We start from the raw sequence: 21,977 nt of genomic DNA, 5'->3' as shown, positions 1-21,977 counted from the left end.
TACTCACAAGGCATTTGGAGGCAATGGTGAAGTATAGACATAAAATGCGGGTAGGCTTCTGTATGAGTCAATCTCTTTCTTGTGAGCTCAAACATCTGGGTTGCACTTTTAGTATCTATATGAACCTTCAGTTATTTGATGGGACAAAACAATTGAGGTTAAGATTAGTATTTTTATACACAATCATTCCTCCAGAGAAAGTTGCTACCTCTTAATTTCTTTTTGCTTCCAATCAGCTTTTAGTCAAGTTGGACTTTCCTACACATAGGTGAATGTGTAGTAAGAAACATAAACGTGAATCAATAAAATTGGCAAAATGTCAATCTATAAAGAGGAACCTGACAATCCTTAACAAGATTTTGCACGTATCCAAGACCTCTGAGGTCAGTCTGATCCAAAAAGTGATTATCTCTGATGTACAGTAGCAGAACATATAACACTTTAAAGCGTTTCAAAATTTTTGAAAATCTTGCTACTTATTGAAAAATAGCCCACAGCTATGAAAAAGGAAGGATCAGGGTGAATCATTTATATGAAAGTTGGGCAAAGATGGAATAGGGGAGGAAGAAAAGCAATCTCCTGAAAGTTATAATTAAAATGTAACTTAATCATTTTGGGCAAGTGTTCAAGGATAACTGTAAAATGGCTGAGATATGATTCAGTTCTTAACAACGATCCTTTCTTGGCCAGAGTATTTTTCTTACTCATTCCAAATGTAGCAAAATAGTAGTAGATACATACCAATTCAAATCTTTTGGCAAACTCCAACTCATCTTCATTTCGAAGAATTTCAAAAAAGTCTAAATGCCTGGAGGGAAGAAAGGAGGCAACTTATGGCAATGCCTTACTGAAGAAATTTTGCTAATAGGTTTGGCAAGAGCATCCCACTACATTTAGAAGAGGAAGGGCACTTAATAGCCTTTCATTCAGAAGAGTTCATACAGTTAGTCCTTGACCTACAATTATAATGGAACCCAGAATTACGGTCTTGAGTTGTGCCAGTTGTTAAGCAGGTCACCATGTGACCATGCTCAGTTTTACAACCTTTTTAACGACTGTCATTAAGTGAATGTGGTGGTTGTAAAACAAACTCTGCGGTTGGTAAGTAAATTCATTGTTTGCAATGGGTCTACTGTTGCTGGAAAATGGAAATAAATGGTTTCCAGCAAAAAACATTGGGCAGCGTCTTTCAAATCCAGATCGTAAATAGTCAACTACCTGCAACTGTAATACAAATGTATTCTTCCTCAACATTAGAGGGACACAATTCTTTCTCAAATTTAAAAACAGGAAAGTAAGAAGAAGAACCAGCCACCTTCAGAATTCCATCTATTCAGCTAATTCTCCACAATACAATAATCATTCTTTTTTTTTTATCATCCTAGTTCTAAAGGATCTGTAGGATCCTAGTCTAAAGGACCCCTCAATTTACAACAGTTTGTTTAGTGACCGTTCAAAGTTACCATGGCACTGAAAAAAGTGACTTACAACCATTTTTCACACTTATGACCATGGTAGTATCCCCATGGTCATGTGGTCAAAATTCAAATGCTTGGCAACTGGTTCATATTTATGACCGTTGCAGTATCCCAGGGCCATGTGATCATCTTTTGCTACCTTCTGACGAGCAAAGTCGATGGGGAAGCTAGATCCAGTTAACAACTTTGTCACTAACTGAACCACTGCAGTGGTTCACTTAAGAACTGTGGCAAGAAAGGTAGTAAAATGAGACAAAATTCACCTAATAAACATCTCACTTAGCAACAGAAATTTGAGGCTCAATTGTGGTCCTAAGTCAAGGACTACCTGCATTCGTGTTTCAGAGAGACTCGGAAAATTGAGTAGAAACTCCCCATAAGAATATTTTCTATGGGTGCCAAGCTGAGAGGCTGGCTCCATGGTTGGGATTTATATCAAGGGTGGATAAACTGTTGGGCGGACTGGGATTGCATTTATTTTTTAAAAGATGGCCAATGATACAAGCTGTTGGAGTCACTTAAAACTGGCCAGAACTTTAGGATTTATTTTGGTTGTTTAAAAAAGGTGACATCTATTTTGCACTCAAAATGATAAGAAAGCACAAGATAGGTAAGATGTTACAGTTGAAGGAGGTACTACTAGCTTCAAATAAAAGGGGGGAATAAAATATTGACATAATGGATTCTCCCCAAGAGAATGGGTCATTTTAAGTGCTAAGGCAGCAATGGATTCTGAAATGGAACTGAGATGTAGTTGTTCACTGTAAATAGTTGTTCTTGATATTCTCTGCAAGCAATTAAAGCTTTCATGATAATTTTCATTAGATTTGAATGTAACATTAACCTAGCATTATGTGCAAAACCTGTGTAACCGTGCATGTTTCATTCTCTTCTCTTCTGATGAAGCCGGAAGGAAAATATTCAATTTCATCTTCTTGATATTTGGTTATCATTAGCATGAATTAGGCATCATGATTTAAACAAAATCCAGCCAATTGGAAAACAAGCCTGCATAGTTTTGCTAGTTACTTAACAAACCACAATAAGTCTGGGATGAATAAAGATAAAATTAAGCTGGCAGGAATTTTTCTACTTGTGAAGCAGTTAGAGAAGGGGGAGAAGCACTCAGGTCTAAGATTTACTGGAGCTTCAGAGGTTCCCGTGCATTAAATCCCGGCTTAGTGTCATAGAATTCCAGCTAGTTTAGGAAAAATTCAAAATTTTAGAACAATTTCTTTACATTAGGATGGGTAGAAATTTCCTTTAACACAAAATCCAGGCAGAATGAATAAGAAGGCAGAAAAGACATTTTAAACAACATTACAAATCACATACTTACCTATCTAATGTGGAATTTTCATGTTCTCTTAACTTGTCAATTACAGGCTGAATTCCAAGCATGAGGAATTCATATCTAAGGTGGAGTCTGAAGTCCAGACTTTCCTGGGAAAGAAGAAAAGAAGATGACACTCTTTCAAAATTGTTTCTGTTAGAATGATTGTACTTTTGTTTTACCATCAAAGGCTTAAAAGTTTCCCTGTTCAGTTGTGACTGACTTAAGGGGGCAGTACTCATCTCGGATTCTCAGTCGAGGGAGCCTGTGTTATCTGAGAGAGGCTTCTGTCAGCATGAAAATACAGAATGCAGTAACTTTCCCGCTGAAGTGGTACCCATTTATCTACTCACATTTGCATACTTTCGAATTGCTAGGTTAGCTGGAGCTGGGGTGAGTTAACAGGAGCTCCTCCTGACACAGAGTGTTTGGATCTTGAACCTGAGTTCTTGGCTTTCCAGCTGATAAGCCCAGTGTCTTAACCACTGAGCAACAGCACTGCTTTTGTTTTACCAAAGAAGTGAAAAGAAAACGGGGACCCATGCAGCAGATTAACTACCCTCTGTAATAGCAGTCACAAAGTAGGTAGATTAGGAAACGTTCTGAAAATTACGGAGTTACATTAACACTTCAATAACACAAGACAGATGAAGTATCGTAAACATCAGGATTCAGGGAGACAAGAAAATGGAGTTCATTATCTTAGGTCTTTCCATCAGGTTTACTTTTTATTGAGTCCACTTACTTGTCAAAAACAAAGCAAGCAAGGGGAGCAGAGATATAGCTTATATTTCTTTCGTAGGCAGCCTGAGGGTGACAATAATAAGTAGTGGGTTTATATTAGGGGAATACAAATTTAGTCCTCTCTAGATATCGTCTAGACATTAATTCCTACTGGTCTCCAACATCACTAATAGTTTAAAAAAAAATAGAGTTATCCTACATAGCTGGAGGCACTAAGTTCTTCGGACACTAAAAGAATCATAATTCAGTGGTAAGCAAATTATGCACATAAGAGGTTCCAGATTCACAGGGAAAACTACTTTTCCAGAATATCTGTCATTAGGAAATGCACAAATTGCTCTGTCTGATATTATGATCTTGAATATTTCTATTTGGGACAGGGTGAGAAGATGAGTGTTTGTGTTTTAAGTAGGACAGAAAGCTGCATGGGATGGGAAGCATCGTTTTCTTAAAGGGTGATATGTTTCTGTTCTGTCCTTTCAAGAAACTGGGATGGGGAAAAGGTCTCTGCCAAAATATTCTGATTATCCCCTCGGATATGAATGTGCAAGACAATTCTTTTGCTTACTTTTCACAATTCTACCTTTCTCTTGTAAATTATCCAGGTGACCTAAAGTCTTTATTAATTCATGAGAAATCTTCCATCATCCTATGAAACTAGGAGTACCTGTACCCCATCTCTGCCCTATCTAAACTTACTGTGTTATAGTTGCCAATATGATGCAAGATATCCCCTTTAGATATTTTAGTTATTGTTTCTATAATCGTTGTTCAAACATGATAGTATTCCAATCAATGTTACGAAGCACCCATCTCTAGCTTCTGAACTTACCACTCCAGCTCCTTGGCTTAGAACAGCATTGATAAACGACATAATGGCGGTCTTGAGGCTTACTTCATCTCGGTATCGTCCCGTACTTCTATCCAAATCATTTATTAATGTCTAAAAATTAGAATATTTTTTATCAGTGTCATAGTGGTACTAAACACCAGGAGAGGAAAAAACTTTAAATGAAAATTAGAGTCGTTTTAATTATTTTTATGTTAAAGATAAAAAGTATATTATTCCTATATGGCTAAGTCCTCCAAGGATGATCTGTGGTTGGGTCCATTGGTGGTGAATTTATTCTTGAGAGAAGGGGTAGTCAATGCTTAAGGAGTTCAAATCTCACCAGGCTCAAGGTTGACTCAGCCTTCCATCCTTTCAAAGGTAGGTGAAATGAGGACCCAGATTGTGGGGGCAATAAACTGACTTTGTATAAATATACAAAAGTATGAAGGCTATTGCTTAATGCATTGTAAACTGGCCTGAGTCTCCGTAGAAGGGCGGCATATAAATTAAAGCAAAAAAAAAAAAAAAAAAAGAGAGAGAGAGAGAGAGTGTTCCACCCCCTTCTTAAGAAGCCTTCACTGGACTCAATTGTGTTGGGAAATTTTTGTAATCCAGGGAGGAGGCCTGCAGATTGGGTGAGCATATCATTGTGTTTTTTCTTGACATGACTGCGGTAATGTTTGAAATTAAATGACCTCAGGGGCTATTGCACCATAGTTGTGGGACAAAAATAAACATTTATGCTGTGTAATATTAAAAATAATCATTCCATTTAAGGAGTAATTCGATGCTTCGTACCTGAAAGCGAGTCCGTTCACTGGCATATTTTTGGTAGTGCACCATGGCCTCTAGTACCTTTTTGTGACCCCCAGGAACCAGGCACACAGCGCCCATGATTTCCAGCACCGCCACCTTAGTCTTAATGTTTTCAGTGCTCAGACTCTGAGCAATTACATTAATACTCTCTGAGTGGGCCAGGACATGGGCTCTCCCAAGAGAGTTGTTCATCAGGGCTTTGATGCACCCAATGAGAGAGGTATGGATTCGAGATTCTGAAGTCTCATAGTCCATGCTCTTCAGGAAGTTCAGAATGCATGACAAGCCATCCAGATCAATGAATCGAGTTACAAACCTATCAGGAAAGAAGGAAAGAACATAAAAGAGGAAGATCACTTTCTTGAAGTCTAAATTTAGTTTAACTTCAGAGGATTCCTAAAGAAAAGATTAAAATAATATCTCAGTGTAAGGATAATAATTTCATTACCCATAAATAGATATGATAGCTGTGGTGGCACAGTGGTTAGAATGCAGTATTGCAGGCTAATTCTGCTGACTGCCAGGAGTTCGATCCTTACTGGCTCAAGGTTGACTTGGCCTTTTATCCTTCCGAGGTTGGTAAAATGAGGACCCAGATTGTTGGGGGCAATATGCTGACTCTGTAAACTGCTTAGAGGGGGCTGCAAAGCACTGTGAAGCGGTATATAAGTCTATGTACTATTGATATATTCTAGTACCTTCTCGGGATATTGTTAGAAAAAGAAATAAATCAGCTTCACGACTGACTTGATCCTTTTTACTTTACTTTACTTTTACTTTTATTATATTTATATACCGCCCTTCTCCCGAAGGGCTCAGGGCGGTGAACAGCCATGGTAAAAACAGTATACAAGACAAAAATTTAAAAACTTATTAAAATAATTCAATCACTGGCCAAATTTAAAACACCCAGCTAAAATCATTATTTAAAACCCCTATCAAAATCCAATTAAAATCCTTTATCCCGTCAGACCAGCTTGCTGGAATAATAGGGTCTTCAGAGCACGACGGAAGGCGCGGAGGTCGGGGATCCTGCGTGTGTCCGGGGGCAATTCATTCCATAGGGCCGGGCCCCCCACAGAGATGGCTCTCCCCCTGGGGGTCGCCAGCCTACATTGTTTGGCCGACGGCACCCTGAGGAGGCCCTCTCTGTGGGAGCGTACTGGTCGGTGGGAGGCAATTGGTGGCAGAATGCGGTCCTGTAGATAACCAGGTCCTAAGCCATGGAGCGCTTTAAAGGTGGTAACGAACACCTTGAAACGCACCTGGAAGACTATTGGGAGCCAGTGCAGCTCGCGCAAGAGGGGTGTTACATGGGAACGACGAGTCGCCCCCATTATTACTTGTGCGGCTGCATTCTGGACCAGTTGGAGCCTCCGGCTGCTCCTCAAGGGGAGCCCCATGTAGAGAGAATTACAATAGTCCAGATGGGAAGTGACGAGGGTGTGAGTGACTGTGCGCACGGCGTCTTGATCCAGAAATGGACGCAACTGGGAGATCAGGCGAACCTGATAAAAAGCCCCCCTGGCCACGGCCGTCATATGATCATCCAAAGACAGCCGTGAGTCCAGGAGGACGCCCAAGTTGCGAGCCCTCTCTGAGGGGGGTAAGATCTCATCCCCAATATCCAGCGATGGTGTTAGCTGACTATATCAGGCCGTCGGAAGCCACAGCCACTCAGTCTTGGAGGGATTGAGTCAGAGCCTGTTCCTCCCCATCCAGATCTGCACGGCTTCCAGGCAACGGGACATCACATCAAGGGCATCATTGGGGTGGCCTGGGGTTGAAATGTACAACTGCGTGTCATCAGCATACAGTTGACACTTCACCCAAAAGCCACGGATGATCTCACCCAGCGGCTTCACATAAATGTTAAACAGGAGGGGCAAGAGGACTGACCCTTGCGGCAACCCACAAGTGAGGAACCTCGAGGTCGACCTCTGCCCCCCTGTCAACACAGACTGCGTGCAGTCAGAGAGGAAGGAGGAGAACCACCGTAGCATGGTGCCCCCCACTCCCACCCCCTCTAGCCGACGCAGCATGATACCATGATCGATGGTATCAAAAACAGCTGAGAGATCTAGGAGGACCAGGACAGAGGAGCAACCCCTGTCCCAAACCCTCCAGAGATCATCAACCAATGCGATCAATGCCATTTCCGTGCTGCACCCGTCCTGAAGCCCGACTGGCACGGATCTAGATAGACAGCTTCATCCAGGAATCGAGGAAGTTGTCTCGCCACCACACTCTCAACAACCTTCACTGTGAAGCAGAGATTGGAGACAGGACGATAATTAGCTAATACAGCCGGGTCCAGGGAAGGCTTCTTGAGGAGGGGCCTCACCACTGCCTCTTTCAGGGCGGATGGGAAGACACCCTCACTCAACGAAGCATTGGTAATCTCCTGAAACCAGCCTCGTGTAACCTCCTGGGAGGCCAGCACCAATGAGGAGGGACACAGGTCCAGTAAACATGTGGTAGTGTTAAGCCTCCCCAAAATCCTGTCCACATCCTCAGGACTCACATGGTCAAACTCCTCCCAGATAACTCTCAAGACTCACCTCCGTCATCCCGTCCGAGGCTATCCAATCAGAGTCCAGGCCACCCCGAATCTGAGCGATTTTATCATGCAGGTATTATCCAAAACCTCAGCTCTACCCTGCAAGGGATCCTCCCTTGCTCCCACCTGTAGTAGAGAGCGGGTCACCCTGAACAGGGCGGCTAGGCGGTTCTCTGCAGATGCAATAAGAGTGGAAAAATAGTTAGATTTTGCCACTCTTATTGCCACTAGGTAGGTCTTGATATAAGACCTCACCAGTGTTCGGTCAGATTCGGTGCGGCTAGACATCCAATTGCTCTCTAGGCATCTTTTCCAGCGCTTCATCTCTCTCAGCTCCTCGGAGAACCAAGGAGCCAACTGAGAACGGCACCGAGTCAGAGGCCGCAAAGGCGCAACGCGGTCCAAGGCTCCGGCGGCCGCCCTGTCCCAGGCGGCCACCAGTTCTTCAGCCGAGCCGTGAGTCAGGGCCTCTGGGAATGGCCCAAGCTCCGTCAGGAACCTCTCGGGGTCCATCAGGCGCCTGGGACGGAACCACCTGGTCGGTTCCGTCTCCCTGCAGCGAGGGACAGCGGTCCGAAAGTCCAGCTGAAGGAGCGAATGATCTGTCCATGACAAGGGCTTAATGACTAGGTCCCCTATTGTACGATCATTCAACCACTGACCAGAAACAAAAATCAAGTCCAGCGTGTGTCCCCCAGTGTGGGTGGGGTCATGAACTAACTAGGTCAGGTCCATGGCTGTCATGGAAGCCATGAACTCCCGAGCCGCTTCCGACGTTTCACCGATGGCAGGTTGAAATCCCCCATGACCATAAGCCTGGGGGTATCCACCGCCACCCCGGCTATTACGTCGAGCAGCTCAGGCAGGGCAGCTGCTACGTGGAAGGGAGCCAGGTACGTAGTCAGCAAACCCATCTGCACCCCATGACCCCACTTCACAAAGAGGGACTCACAGCCGGCTATCTGAGGAACAGTGGCCTCCCTCGGACTAAGACTTTCTTTAATAATCACCACTACCCCTCCGCCCCTCCCCTGGGCCCTTGGCTGATGAAATGCCTGGAAGCCTGGTGGGCACATATCCATGAGGGGGACCCCCCCCTCGTGGCCTAACCAGGTCTCCGTGATCCCAGCCAGGTCCGCACCCCCCTCCTGAACTAAATCATGGATGAGGGGGGCTTTATTAACTGCAGACCTGGCATTGCACAGCAACAGCCAAAGGCCCGGGCTGAGTTTGGGACAGAAAAATCTCTAAACATTTCACACTTCCCAAGACTGAGCATTCAAAGTCTAAACAGCCCGATCACTGCTAAGAGGTGCAGAAGGTATATATAAGAAATATGATTATTTGATGGTAGAATAAACATTGCAGCATCTCCTCTGATGGGAAAAATTTACTATGAACCTCTCCACTTGTCTGTGGATAGAATTTGAATCTCCATTCTGTAAAATAATTTTTAATGCTGTAAAAAGACGTATTTAAAATTTAATAATACTGTCTAAATCCAAGGCATTCCTATCACTTGCAGGATAGCATTCACTAGCCAAGCAGTATGATTTCTATAATGATGAAATGATGGCTCTGTAAGACCTCAGGGTGGGGGAATTTTTATTGGGAAGATGGGGCTTGTGATTCTAAACACTTGGGTGGTAACATGCATTGAGTTAACAAATCTCAGCAAATTAAAACTGATTGGTATTACAACAAAGAGTTTACTTTAAGAATCTTTATACTAAAGAGCAGAAGGCAAGGAATTTAGTAATCTAGCAGCAAGAGCAATCAAAAAGCAATTTACCTCATAGGTTTGGTCCTTAGTGCTGTTTTCAAACTCTCTATAGTTTTGTTTCGTTCCTCTTCGTCTTCTTTTTCCAAAGCGATCAATGACTTTCTCTGCACAAATTTGAGAAAATTAGTAGCAGCCGCCTGTTGAATATAGTTTGTTTACCTACTGTACTTTCCACAAATAAATTGTGCTGAAAGGGTTTGTCAGTCAGCAACAATGCAATAGCAAAATGGTCATGATGAACCCATTTACCACCACAATACAGCATCCAGACCACCCAAAAAGACCTCTTCAAAATATTCCTGTCAGAAGTTCCTTCATAAAGCTTTATGGACCTGGACTATGCAGGAAGAAACAGCCAGGACCTGACAAAGGGCATGAAATATCTCTTTACAAATATTACAGGTTTAATTGAAATATTTTAATATTTCATTTCTGTTTTTCCTTTTAATATCCCATTTTCTTTATTTCTGTAAAATAAGATAAATTAAAAATGGTTCTTCTGACCTTCAGAATGGCTATCAGAAGCCCCTTCTGCAGGGCTTTGCATCAGGATAAGTAGAGTCCCCTGTTGGATAAGCTATATAATATTCAACTCTGGTGATCATTTTATAGTTGATCTTTTAATGGTGGGTGCTCTCTTCTGAGCAACTAATCTTTTCCCCCCAAAAAAGTTCCAAAAAGATGCTGGGGATGAGTCATAGACTTTCTTTATTCATTGAGCAATATTGTCCCGTTCAAGAGTTGTGGGTCTGGTTTTGCTCAAATGAATAGCAAGCCCAGCTTTCCATCTTATTCTTCCTGATGCAGTATTGTAGTAGACTGGATTTAATTTTAAAATGCCAGCATGAGAGATGTTTCAACCATTTGATAATAAAATTTAAAACATACATGTAGTTTATTCTTATTTCCATTAAAACCGTTTTTGAGTTGGTGACGCAGTTGGGCTGTCACTGAGACATTAAAAGAGGAAGCTGTCCCACAGAAGTATTTAAGCAATGCTGCAGATGTGCTTCTGGATTGAATGATTAGCCGGTAACATCGCCATTGCCCTGGGGATGCCCAGTTGGGGGCTCCTTTCATGTCTCTGGCATGAGTTAGTACAAAAGATAGGACCTCAATCCCAACCCATGTCAGCTCTCGGGTCTCAAACATGAGCTTGTTAACCTCCAACCCAGCAATCTAACTGCTCAAGCCACCCTGCTCCTATTTAACCAGTGATGCCATTCTTTTAAGCCAGCAACGTATTGGTAAAATTCAACAGGGAAGATTTTCTTTAATGACAACTTTAGAGAGCAATAGTGCCACACTGAATATTTGCAAGGTGTATATTATTCCAACTCAATATCACTCATATCTGAGAAATATAAATTTCCAGTTATCTCCAAAATGCTTGACTTTACCATGAAGAAATACCCACACACCTCAAATACCTCAACATAACCACAGTATGAAATTCACAACTGCTGAATAGATTGTACTGCATTCAGAAAGAAGACATCTGCAGCCCTCTATAAAAATTCAAGGGGCCTTATTAAGTGCTCACTTCTGTTGCATGACTGGATAACATTCAACAGTCAGTAAATTAGCTCCCTTAAAGTTAATGTGAGTCTCTTTAATCAAGGAACTCTTACTAAATTCATTAGAAATGTCTGCAGAAACAAATACTCCCCCGTTTCCCCTCCCATATACAAATATAACTGGTCTTTTGCTGCTCAGACAACTGGAGGGTGAACCGATCTTGAACTTTTCAACACAACTTTCATCTTTTTTTTGTTTGTTTGTTTAAAAGCTTTTGGCTTCTAATGATAATTATCCCCCTGCACCACTCAGTACAGAAAAGGCCTTATATATGTAGATTGATTTTCTCAATAGCACAATATATGTCAGAAGACCTGTGAAGAGATCGAAGGGTAACTTTACACAAAACGCAACAAAAATATTGAAGCAGAGTTCATGCATACAAGTTAATGAATGAACTTAATGAGTCACACATTAGTGGTTCAACAAAAGCATACTATGGGCATTTTTGCTTTTGAAGAATCGTAATGCACACTTTTAAAATAAACTTATTGCTAACCCTTCTGAATAGCTACTGCAACTTTGAAGTCAGGTTTATGGCAGCTGAAGATCAAAAGGCTGTAAGCAATGCTTTGGTGCCATACATGGTTCATGACCTACCTCCCTCCCCCCGTAAAATATGAATAATAAAAATTGTAAAACAATGCATAATATTTATCAATTCTTTAAAATTAAGATCAAAAAATGCCTTTACTACAGAATTGAACAGAACAGAACCGAATAGAATAACAGAGTTGGAAGGGACCTTGGAGGTCTTCTAGTCCAACCCCCTGCTTAGGCAGGAAACCCTACACCACTTCAGACAAATGGTTATCCAGTATCTTCTTAAAAACTTCCAGTGTTGGAGCATTTACAGATTCTGGAGGTATGTTGTTCCACTGATTAATTGTTCTAATTGTCAGGAAATTTCTCCTTAGTTCTAAGTTGCTTCTCTCCTTGATTAGTTTCCACCCATTGCTTCTTGTCCTGTCCTCAGGTGCTTTGGAGAATAGCTTGACTCTCTCTTCTTTGTGGCAGCCCCTGAGATATTTGAACACTGCTATCATGTCACCCCTAATCCTTCTTTTCATCAGACTAGTCAAACCCAGTTCCAGCAACCGTTCTTTTATATGTTTTAGCTTCCAGTCCCCTAATCATTTTTGTTGCTCTTCTCTGCACTTTTTCTAGAATCTCAACATCTTTTTTACATCGTGGTGACCATAACTTAAGAGCTGTGCTCTTAATTCTCAGATCTTTTCTTTTTAGACAAGACAATAGATAATTCAACTTACAGCAGCCATGGAGTTAAGCTGATCAATGTAAAATTCAGGCCAACTCGTGGCACCTTTATTTTCTTCTTGGTCCTGAAATAAGCAAGTGAAAGAATAATGTTAGAATATTTGTTTGCTTGCTGCTTATGTACAATAACTATAAAATACAAAGTACCTTACTCCAAATGGCTAAATGTCACTCCATAGACTGAAGAAATTCTTTTTATAAACTAATCCTATTTTTTGGACATACTAATAAATGTTATCAACTGGAAATTGTGACATATAATAATTTTACAGTGGTGTTAAATGAAAAGAAATAAACGTTTTCGATAGGTTTCATTCATTTGTTTTCGTTTGGTTTAAAATAAGCGCCGATCCCTCAATGAAAAGACAAAAGGGATAATATTCTGCTTCCCCTGGTAATGTCATTTTATTAATAATGTTTTGTATTCTCTACAGCCATTCAACAAATTGCTTTTAAAAGATGCAATCAGAAAAAGATACATCCCTGGCTTTCCCCTCCCCCTACATTTTAGTTCAAAACTGAGAATTTTTCCCTGTCCCCATTTCTGCCTTCTCTGCAATTGCTGCTGGCTTTGTAACTGAGCCTTCTTAGGGGGCTTATCTTCCCCCCCCCCGCTCCACCCCAAACACTTTCTCCACCTGATGCTCTATGTCAGAACTGAAATTCCGAGTCAAAGAGCTTTAATTTAAATCCAAATGCTGATTAAATAGGCATGGGGCACATGGCTCAGGATTTGCTAAAGAATTAACTGAGTAAAATTGTCCTGGTACTGTACAATGATAAATTCACAGTGATCATTTTTGCCTCTTTGAGCTCAGAAAAGTTTGAATGACTAGGATTAGGAATCTTGTAAAATAATCTTAAATCCCTTCTAAGAACAGGGGTATTAAAAGGAGGATGAGAGCAATCTGAGGGAAGCAAATCTTAAAAATAAAAGACCTCAAGGAAGCAGAATGAGCACTGGTGTGGAGCTTAACAATGGCTGTCTATGCTCTGTTGTCAGAGAACAGTGTCTATTGGAAAAGAAAACAGAAAATGAAATCAGGTGGAGGACTGAATGGGCAGCTGAGCTCCCTCCCTCCCTCCCACAAGAAGAGCAATGGCTAGTTGGCACTCCGGCTGCTAAAGGTAGCAAGGACAGGCAGTCCTCAACTTAGTGACAGTTCAAAGTTACAACAGCACTGCAAATGACCGTTTTTCACACTTACGACCGTTGCAGCATTCCCATGGTCACATGGCCAAAATGTGGGTGCTTGGCAATAATTATGGCGGTTGCAGTGTCCTGGGGTTGTATATTCACCTTTTGCGACCTTCTGACAAACAAAAGTCATTGAGGAAGCCAGATTCACTTAACAACCATGTTACTAACATGTTACAACTGCAATGATTTGCTTAACAACTGTGGCAAGAAAGGTTGTAAAATGGGGCAAAACTCACTTAACAAATGTCTCAGTTAATGACATACATTTTGGGCCTAATTGTGGTTTGTAAGTCAAGGATTACCTATATACCCAAAACTTTTGTTGCAGTAGCACCAACTTGTCCACATAGTTTTTATTGACCATAGAAAAGAAGGCAACCTTGTGCCCTCCATGCTGTCAGATACTCAAAAGTCTCATAGCAAAACATCTTTAGAAAATCACAGGATGTCTAGGAACTGCCTGGTTGATCAGCTGGAACCATTGAATCCTCCCCAACTCAGGAAACTGCCACCTACTCAGTTAGACCAGCTTACTAGTATTTCATGCCAAAGAACTGAACCAGGGACTTTCTATACACCAACATATGCTCTTCCTCTTCTCTCCAGGCTGGTAACATCCTTAAGATCCAAAGCATTTCCAGACCAAACATTCAGAGCATTTACCTGCCACAGAGGGAATCATGAAGTAGATATAAAAAAATCCATCTCGATTCTAGTGCTGAGATGCATTCTCACCCTTCCCTTTGAGGCAGACTTTCTTTAGCCAATTTCCTTCAGAAGCAATACAAGTCTGGAGTTACAGTTAAGGTACCTGGGGGGGCACCGTGCTGGGGAAGCCTGCCTTAAAAAATGTGAACCTTTGATAAAGCCAAGCAGTATGTTCTTATATGTCCCTTGCCCACCCATCCAAAAATAAATCTGTCCAATAATTCATTGCGGGGAAGGAAAACAGGCTGATTTACTTGCAAACATTAGTCTCCATGCTGTAATTTTTATTTTCCAAAGCAACCACAGGGAACCTATGTGTTTATAGCTGCCAATCTCTGTTACATTTTTGGCCTCATTTACTAGCATGCGTTAACCTTGTTGCCTGCCAAATCTTGGTTTGGCTGACTGAAGAGGCCTGCCATAAGAAAGAGGCTTCCACAACTATCATGAAACTTAACGCCTACTGTTTAAGCCAAGGAATGCCATTCATTTGCCAATGAGATCCAGGGAAGGCTGTTAAGAAAGCAGAATGCCCAAGGGGACATGGCATTTGGAGAGGGAAATTCCTTCTAAAAACAGAGAGAGAGGTGTCAAAGGTGCTTTCCCACTAAAACCAAAGAGGCATGTGACAGCTGTTAAGAATCCATTTGGCAAATGAATTAATTTGTCAACTTTTTTTTAAGGAAACCGTTACATTGGTTCCGAAACCAAGAAACTCTCCCAACAGAACCAAGGACTGCATAGGTCATGTTGCTAGAATTCAGGAAATTGTCATCCCAATACATCTGGAGCCCATCAAGTGATTGTGCTCCTGCAGACATTTTGTTACTAGACTAGGTACTATCATCAGTCCACGGGAGAGTGTAGTTTGCTTATTGTTTTAGTTGTATCTGTTAAATGGTGTGTAGATGGGATTTATCTGTCTGTTGATGGCTGATCTTTCAGAATGCCAAGCTTCCAGCAATTCCTTAGCATTTTTGGATTTGGCTTGAACTAAAACATTAATTCAACTGAAATTGTGGTTGAACTTGTCTTTATGTTGAGAGACTAAGGAATTTTCATTACGTCTTCTGTCAGTGTGGATGTGTTCTGTCAATCTTCTACTTGTCTATCCTACATATTGGCTGTTACAGTTCTTACACTGTATGTTGTAGATTACTCCTGTTTGTTCTTCTTTTCTGGTTACTGAACCTCTGAGTTTGCTTAAGATGCTTTGGGGGGATTTTGATGGCTTATGTGTGTGCCATGGTGATATCAAAAGGTTATAATAAGTTTGCTTGCTGTCTGTCTGTCTAAGAGAAGGTTTTTTAAAAAAATATATGGAAATCTTTTCATTGTTGCAATAGGTTGTATGGAGGAAAAGAGAAAATAGACCACCTACACAACATTTTCCAACATAATGGATATCCATACAACTTCATTAAAAAGTGCCTTGCTATACAAATATATATATCACTTAAAAGATATAACTAGAAGTCAAGGAAATAAATAAACAGCCCAAAGCATAATGCACCCTAATGAGGAAGAAACAGCACCAGATAAACAGGGAAGAAATAATACCCTAATAAAGAACCATGAAGGAGGAAGCCATATCCTCATCAAGACTAGCAGAGGAAGCTACTATAAATAACCAACTTCATTTTCCCATTTACTGATGATATAACCTAGCTTAGTAACAAAATGTCTGCAGAAAAACAACTAAACTCAGAGAATAAACACAATAGCTCTTCTCTTCTCTTTCTCTCTCTCTCACACACACACCCCTCTCTCCAATCCAAGGTCTCTGAAAAATAGTTTATCCAAATTTTCTGGCCCTAATTGCTTTACAGGATGCCAGTTTCCTATTTGTTTTGTGCTATTTAAGAAGAATGACATCTCATTATTTCAACTGCTGTTTCACACATATTCTAGAAAAGTGTTTCTTCACCTTAGCAACTTTAAGATGTGTGGATTTCAACTCCCAAAATTCCTCAACCAGCCAGTTGGCTGGAGAATTCTGGAAATTGAAGTCCACACATCTTAATGTTGCCAAGGTTGATAAACTCTGCTCAAGAATGACCCATGATCTTTCACAATGTGCCAAGGATTATCAGTGAGGTGACTGATTCAGAACAACCCCCTTAACAAGTTGGAAAAACATAGTGCAGAAAACAATGAACAATACAGACAAATTGCATAGGTATTCACAAATATCATTAAGATAGAATACCCCAATGCTTATTACTGGATAATGTCTGCTCATCTAACCAGAGGTGGTACAAGGGAGTACCTAGTGGGCACCAAGCTACATGTGGGAACACTAATCAATACAGCAAATTTACCATAAATATCCAGACAGCCAGTCAAAATGTAACATGGTTAGAAACTCAGTCAGTTCTTTTGCTCGGTGTCTGCAAAGGATATTTGTTTTCCTATAACACGAACTATAACATAAAGCACTACTCCCAGCACTTCATAAATATTTAAAACAAATGGAAAACCAGATCAATATTAATGGCAATAAAAATATCAACAATATTAATATTATTACTATTATGAACACATCATTGATTTAAGCAATTCACCAACAAATACTAAATTTTATAAAGCCATTAAAAAAGCCCCTCCCTATCCCTGGCTGTTTCACTGTGGCAGGGAGTTATTCCTATGAAGGAAAAGTATCAAGAACATATGGCAAGAGTATATCCTTCCAGCAGGGTAGCTCATGGGATACCGGTCATCCCAAATGCCAGCTAAAGCAAGCAGGAACCTATTATGGGCAGCAGCAATACAGATATAAACTGAAGGCTGTTAATCAATTTAATTGAAATGACAAAGGCATCATTTTATACTATGCAGAAGATGACAGTGGTAAACTTTTGCATGTTACCAGGAAAACCACATGGATAGAAAATGCAAAATGAAAGACAATGTGCCAGGTGATGGATTCTTCAGGTCAGAGGCCCTCAAAGTCTCAAAGTCTTTTGGAGTACCAATGGTGTTTCTAGCATGGATACAATTCTTACTTTTCCAAAAACTGCCAGTATTCCACCTTTTGTATTAAGGTGGACATTTAAGATTCATTTAACTAAATATATTTTTTAGTATTTAAAATTACTCCATTCTAATTCCCCAATGTTGCTTGGAATTATCTTATTAAGCAAGTTTATTTTGCATACTTTAAATTCTCTTGACAATTGTAATACTTAAAACAAATTTCATAAAATATAAATGGATTCTTCACTTCTGGATATTATTACGATTAGACTTTTTTCTTATGCCTTTTTTTTTTTACAGATACCTCAAGGAGGCAAACATTCCTAATTCTCCTCCTCCATTATTTTAAGCCATGATGAAAATGGATTTTCAATATATACCGGTAGAAATAAAAGCTTTTTACCTTTTATATTCACCACATTCAGCTCTTACACACATATAAACATTTACTGAATTTTTCCATGCGAAATCCATCTTAGGAATGGATTGATGAAAAAGGAAAGCTGATCTTATATGTATCATTAGATTACACTACTTTACTTGCATATATTAATACATCACACTACTTCATTAGTGTAGGTATCAATAGATAGCATCTGGAATAAATTCCCTAATTTGTTTAAATATTGCCGGTTTGTGTGTCTGTATCAGCTCCTATCCTGACCTACGCTTCAGCATATGGAATGCATCCAATATTATAAAATTATGTAATAGATCATCGATATTATGAAAAGATGCTCGTTTTTCACCGCAGTTCTGTGGGGAGATTCTTGACATAATGCATCAGATTATACAAAAAACAGATCTTATCATAACCTCCAAAGAACTCTGTCTCTGGTATATAACATCAGTTGGTGGTGGTGGGGAGATACTTCATGGACTGTGAGGGAAGAATCACAAATAGATTATTAGCCTGACTCTGACCCGCAACCACACCTTTCACCTGGGAATTTGTGCCAGGAGAGTCATTCAATAAAAAACATCTCCTGCGAATGGATGGGGGAAAGAAATAAAGAAGGTAATAGAGATTAAATATTAACTAATTAACAAAATCTATATGAATAGTATTATATTTAGTCTTAGAGAGTTGAGCACTATTATCTTTAAGTGTTTTGAAATTAAATCTAGCTTCAAGAAACAATATCAACAAAAGACAAGCAATAACGCATGTAGATGTATATATGTATATAATTGCACCAATGAACCGAAAATGTACCACTATATTGTATCACTATATGTTATAATAAAAATCAAATTAAAAAAAAAAAACATCTCCTGGAGACTAGACTGATAGTACAGCCAAGGGAGCTGAGGAAGATAGATCAAGTATTCTGCTATGCTAAATTGGCTTCAGCTTCTATAAAACCTCTTTTCTTTCTTTCTTTTTTTTTTTTACAGACCTGTTGACCAATTTTATGCTCTCTTGAGGGACAGCAGTCATGTGCCAAGAAATGCCTCTGAGGTGTTGGTGGGTAAAAACAACATTTGTGGTGGTTTACTTTGCTCTTTAAATTAAGGCATTTTCTGAAATTGGTGCTTCAAGAAGGTATATGACTCCAGGAACAAGTAAATCCTCAGCTTTCCTTAACAGGCTCAAAACATAGTAATGAAAACAGTAACAGCTTAAGCCACAAATAAAATCTGTACAATTAAAAAAAAACTAGTTCAAGAGTAGCAGCAACAAAATCCAAAGCTTATTTTATCAGCTTCATAAAAGGATAATATATCCTTTTATAATAAATCACAGTCAACTATTAACAAGTGCCACCAGACTCTACTGTCCTTAGAAGCATGTTCCAGCTTTTTCGATGAGGCGTCGAAGAAGGAACCCCAGATTCACATCTGGAAGACATGTGTACAGCAATAATGGAAAGTATACATCACAATTCCTGCAGATTTTGAAGATACATTTTTAGATTTTAAAAAGTCATTGTTTCCATAAACTGAAGGCAACCGAAAGAGGCTGACAGAGACAATGTGACCAGATACCAACATGAGTTTACAAGAACTTTTAATTGTTACTGACCAACAATCCTAGTAAAATGTCCATCAGATCATGAAAATCCAGATGTTAATTAAATGATTAAACAAAATCTGCATTATACTTTTTAACTAGCTTAAATACTGAAAGACAATTCATTCCATTAACAATTTAAACAATACAAACCATTAAATAAATTCCTTATTAAAAAAAACAGTACAGTAGAGGCATTTTAAGAGAATTTTGAAGCAATTTTCAGTGGATGAGAAATATATTGGCAATTTGTGCCCAAAAGAATCATCTTCTAAATTATGTTCATATTGTGCTTCCTAGTAAGAGGAATTCAATACAACCATAATTAAAATAATTAGGATAGTATACAATGATTTCTTTGGAGTCGAACTTGATGCCTTGTATTTCATAAATATAACAAGAATTCCGAAGTGTCTTCTTCTGGGATTATTTTACAGATTTCCATGTTAGCCATCATGCATTTCCTGATACTTTTCTATCCAAGTACTAATGAATCCTGACTGCTTAGATTTTTGAGGTCCACAAAGATGGGATAAGTGCTAGGTAATGAGTATGTATTAACTTTCAAATAAGACACTTTATACTCTCATCTGCATTATACACGCTCAATGTGTAGATGGAACAGAAGCAAAAATTGTTCTCTTCTCTGCCAAACAGATTTAAAACCAATCCCCAGATACAACTGTGCTGGCTATGGGTAGAATATAACGGATTTTATTGGTGTAATGATAAAACTATGCTGTATCCAATAATACATAAAATCAGTGCAACTGCTGGTAAGCAACAGTAAGGAGCACAAATTTGGAAAATGTTTAAACCTCTTTTTAGACAGGTCTGAGCTACAATCAATCACATGGTTTGAAAGATGGTTAACAGAGGGGCTCTGCCTAAGGTTTAGTGTAATCTATTTGTACAACTTGTCTAAACCTGGCCTGACAACTCCTTCAGATTTTGTTCTATGCCAGTAACCCAGGGATGGCAGAGTTTCACGAAACTTAAAACAACAGCTAAGGTAAAGGTAAAGGTTCCCCACGCATATATGTGCTAGTCGTTCCCAACTCTAGGGGGGCAGTGCTCATCTCTATTTCAAAGCTGAAGAGCCTGTGCTGTCCAAAGACGTCTCCATGGTCATGTGGTTGGCATGACTAAATGCCAAAGGCGCACAGAACGCTGTTACCTTCACACCAAAGGTGGTCCCTATTTTCCTACTTGCATTTTTTACATGCTTTTGAACTGCTAGGTTGGCAGAAGCTGGGACAAGTAACAGGAGCTCACCCCATTACGCAGCACTAGGGATTCGAACCGCTGAACTGCCAATCTTTCGATTGACAAGCTCAGCATCTTAGCCACTAAGTCACCGTGTCCCCTAAAACAACAGCTAGCAAGTGTTTTTATATCACTTGAGTTTCAATTAACATCCAGAGTTTGAATGAATACAAGGAAAACCACATTGAGGGTTTCACATTCTTGGCTGATTTGTTTTCCAAAATTTGTCTCCTACTTTACATATAGTTTCCAACATGAATATCTATGTGCCTCCCTAGTTTTGGCTCAGTTGTAGATGAAATAATCACAGCCAGTGTGTCATAATTAAAGGATCTTCTCATTTCTGCACCTGGACCATAATTTTGCAGCCACTTCCTGTATTTGATGATATGCAGACAAGACAGAGCAGAAGCCTGAATAATCCCAGTCCAAGGTCACCAGGAAGACTCAGAGGGCTAACTATCTTTATGTCCAAGACGGAAACAAGAAGGGGAAAATGATTTCTGAACGGAAAAGGTGTGAATGAGGCAGACAAAACTGTATTTCATCACAGTTATGTAACTGAAACTCAACTAAGAACACCATCTCCACACATTCAGCACCAAGATGGAGAAGAGTGGGAAAATGGATGTAGTACTCATTTCATAGGCCAATATTATAGAGGTTATGTTATACAGGTTATATGTATAGAGCTTCCTTGAGTTTAAGCATCTGACTTTCTGCATTAGGCACTCTCCAGTTTGTAGGCAGACCTGAATAGGGACAACTAACCTGAATAGGAACAACTAAGGGACAACAAAAGGATGTGTGGGTAGGTAGATAGACCCTTGTTACTACATACGTCTGTATTACTTCTGTCCCACTGCTGCTGAAATACTTCTCCTGTTTTGACTTCAATTGTAGAACACATAATAGTATGCAAAACACTATATGGTACGGCTATAAATTCTTTGGCATTCTCTCAAATAATGGAGAACACTGCTAGTAAATGTAGAGCATCTGGCCAACCACTTTGGCTAAGTAGGATGGAAGTTATAGTTTAATCCATGTGGAGAATGCTGCTTGGAGAAGAATGGTATAAGAATTGGGCTAAGAAGAGTAATGCCTTGATTTAGTATAAGGTGTATCTAAAAACATGCTCTGAACACCCAAACATGAAAACTCACAAAGGCACTTCCTACAAAGATGGGACTGTATTCATTTTCAGTAAAGATCCATTATATTTTCTATCTGGACTTTGAACACATGGCAGACAAATGATTTCCAATTGAGTTGTACTTATTTGAACGTCATTAATTGGTAAGCATTCAAGATCCTACATAAAAAGAAATTTAATTTGATCCACCATACTTTGAAATATCATAAACTTCCTGAAAGATTGCCTTTTTATTAATATTGGTCTATCCTAAA

At 39.8% G+C, this 21,977-nt stretch overlaps 1 protein-coding gene across 9 annotated transcripts in view; it reads right to left on the bottom strand.

Annotated features, from left to right (window-relative positions):
• Window positions 1-21,977, bottom strand: part of DAAM1 (dishevelled associated activator of morphogenesis 1) — a 163,529-nt gene that overhangs the window by 42,470 nt on the left and 99,082 nt on the right. For all 9 annotated transcript variants that reach the window (XM_034433502.3, XM_087895852.1, XM_060693423.2 and 6 more), the window contains 7 exons: window positions 12,396-12,467; window positions 9,556-9,650; window positions 5,186-5,519; window positions 4,388-4,498; window positions 2,818-2,921; window positions 742-808; window positions 8-125 (listed from right to left, as the gene is read on the bottom strand). In XM_034433502.3, the coding sequence (XP_034289393.1) occupies window positions 8-125; window positions 742-808; window positions 2,818-2,921; window positions 4,388-4,498; window positions 5,186-5,519; window positions 9,556-9,650; window positions 12,396-12,467 (901 nt within the window). The remainder of the gene's footprint in view (window positions 1-7; window positions 126-741; window positions 809-2,817; window positions 2,922-4,387; window positions 4,499-5,185; window positions 5,520-9,555; window positions 9,651-12,395; window positions 12,468-21,977) is intronic.

The sequence above is a fragment of the Pantherophis guttatus genome, chromosome 1, assembly GCF_059756535.1.
Source record: "Pantherophis guttatus breed Tessera chromosome 1, ASM5975653v1, whole genome shotgun sequence".
Taxonomy (NCBI): Eukaryota; Metazoa; Chordata; class Lepidosauria; order Squamata; family Colubridae; genus Pantherophis; species Pantherophis guttatus.
The sequence above is the reverse complement of the archived record's forward strand: the minus strand, read 5'-3'. Positions and strand labels throughout refer to the sequence as shown.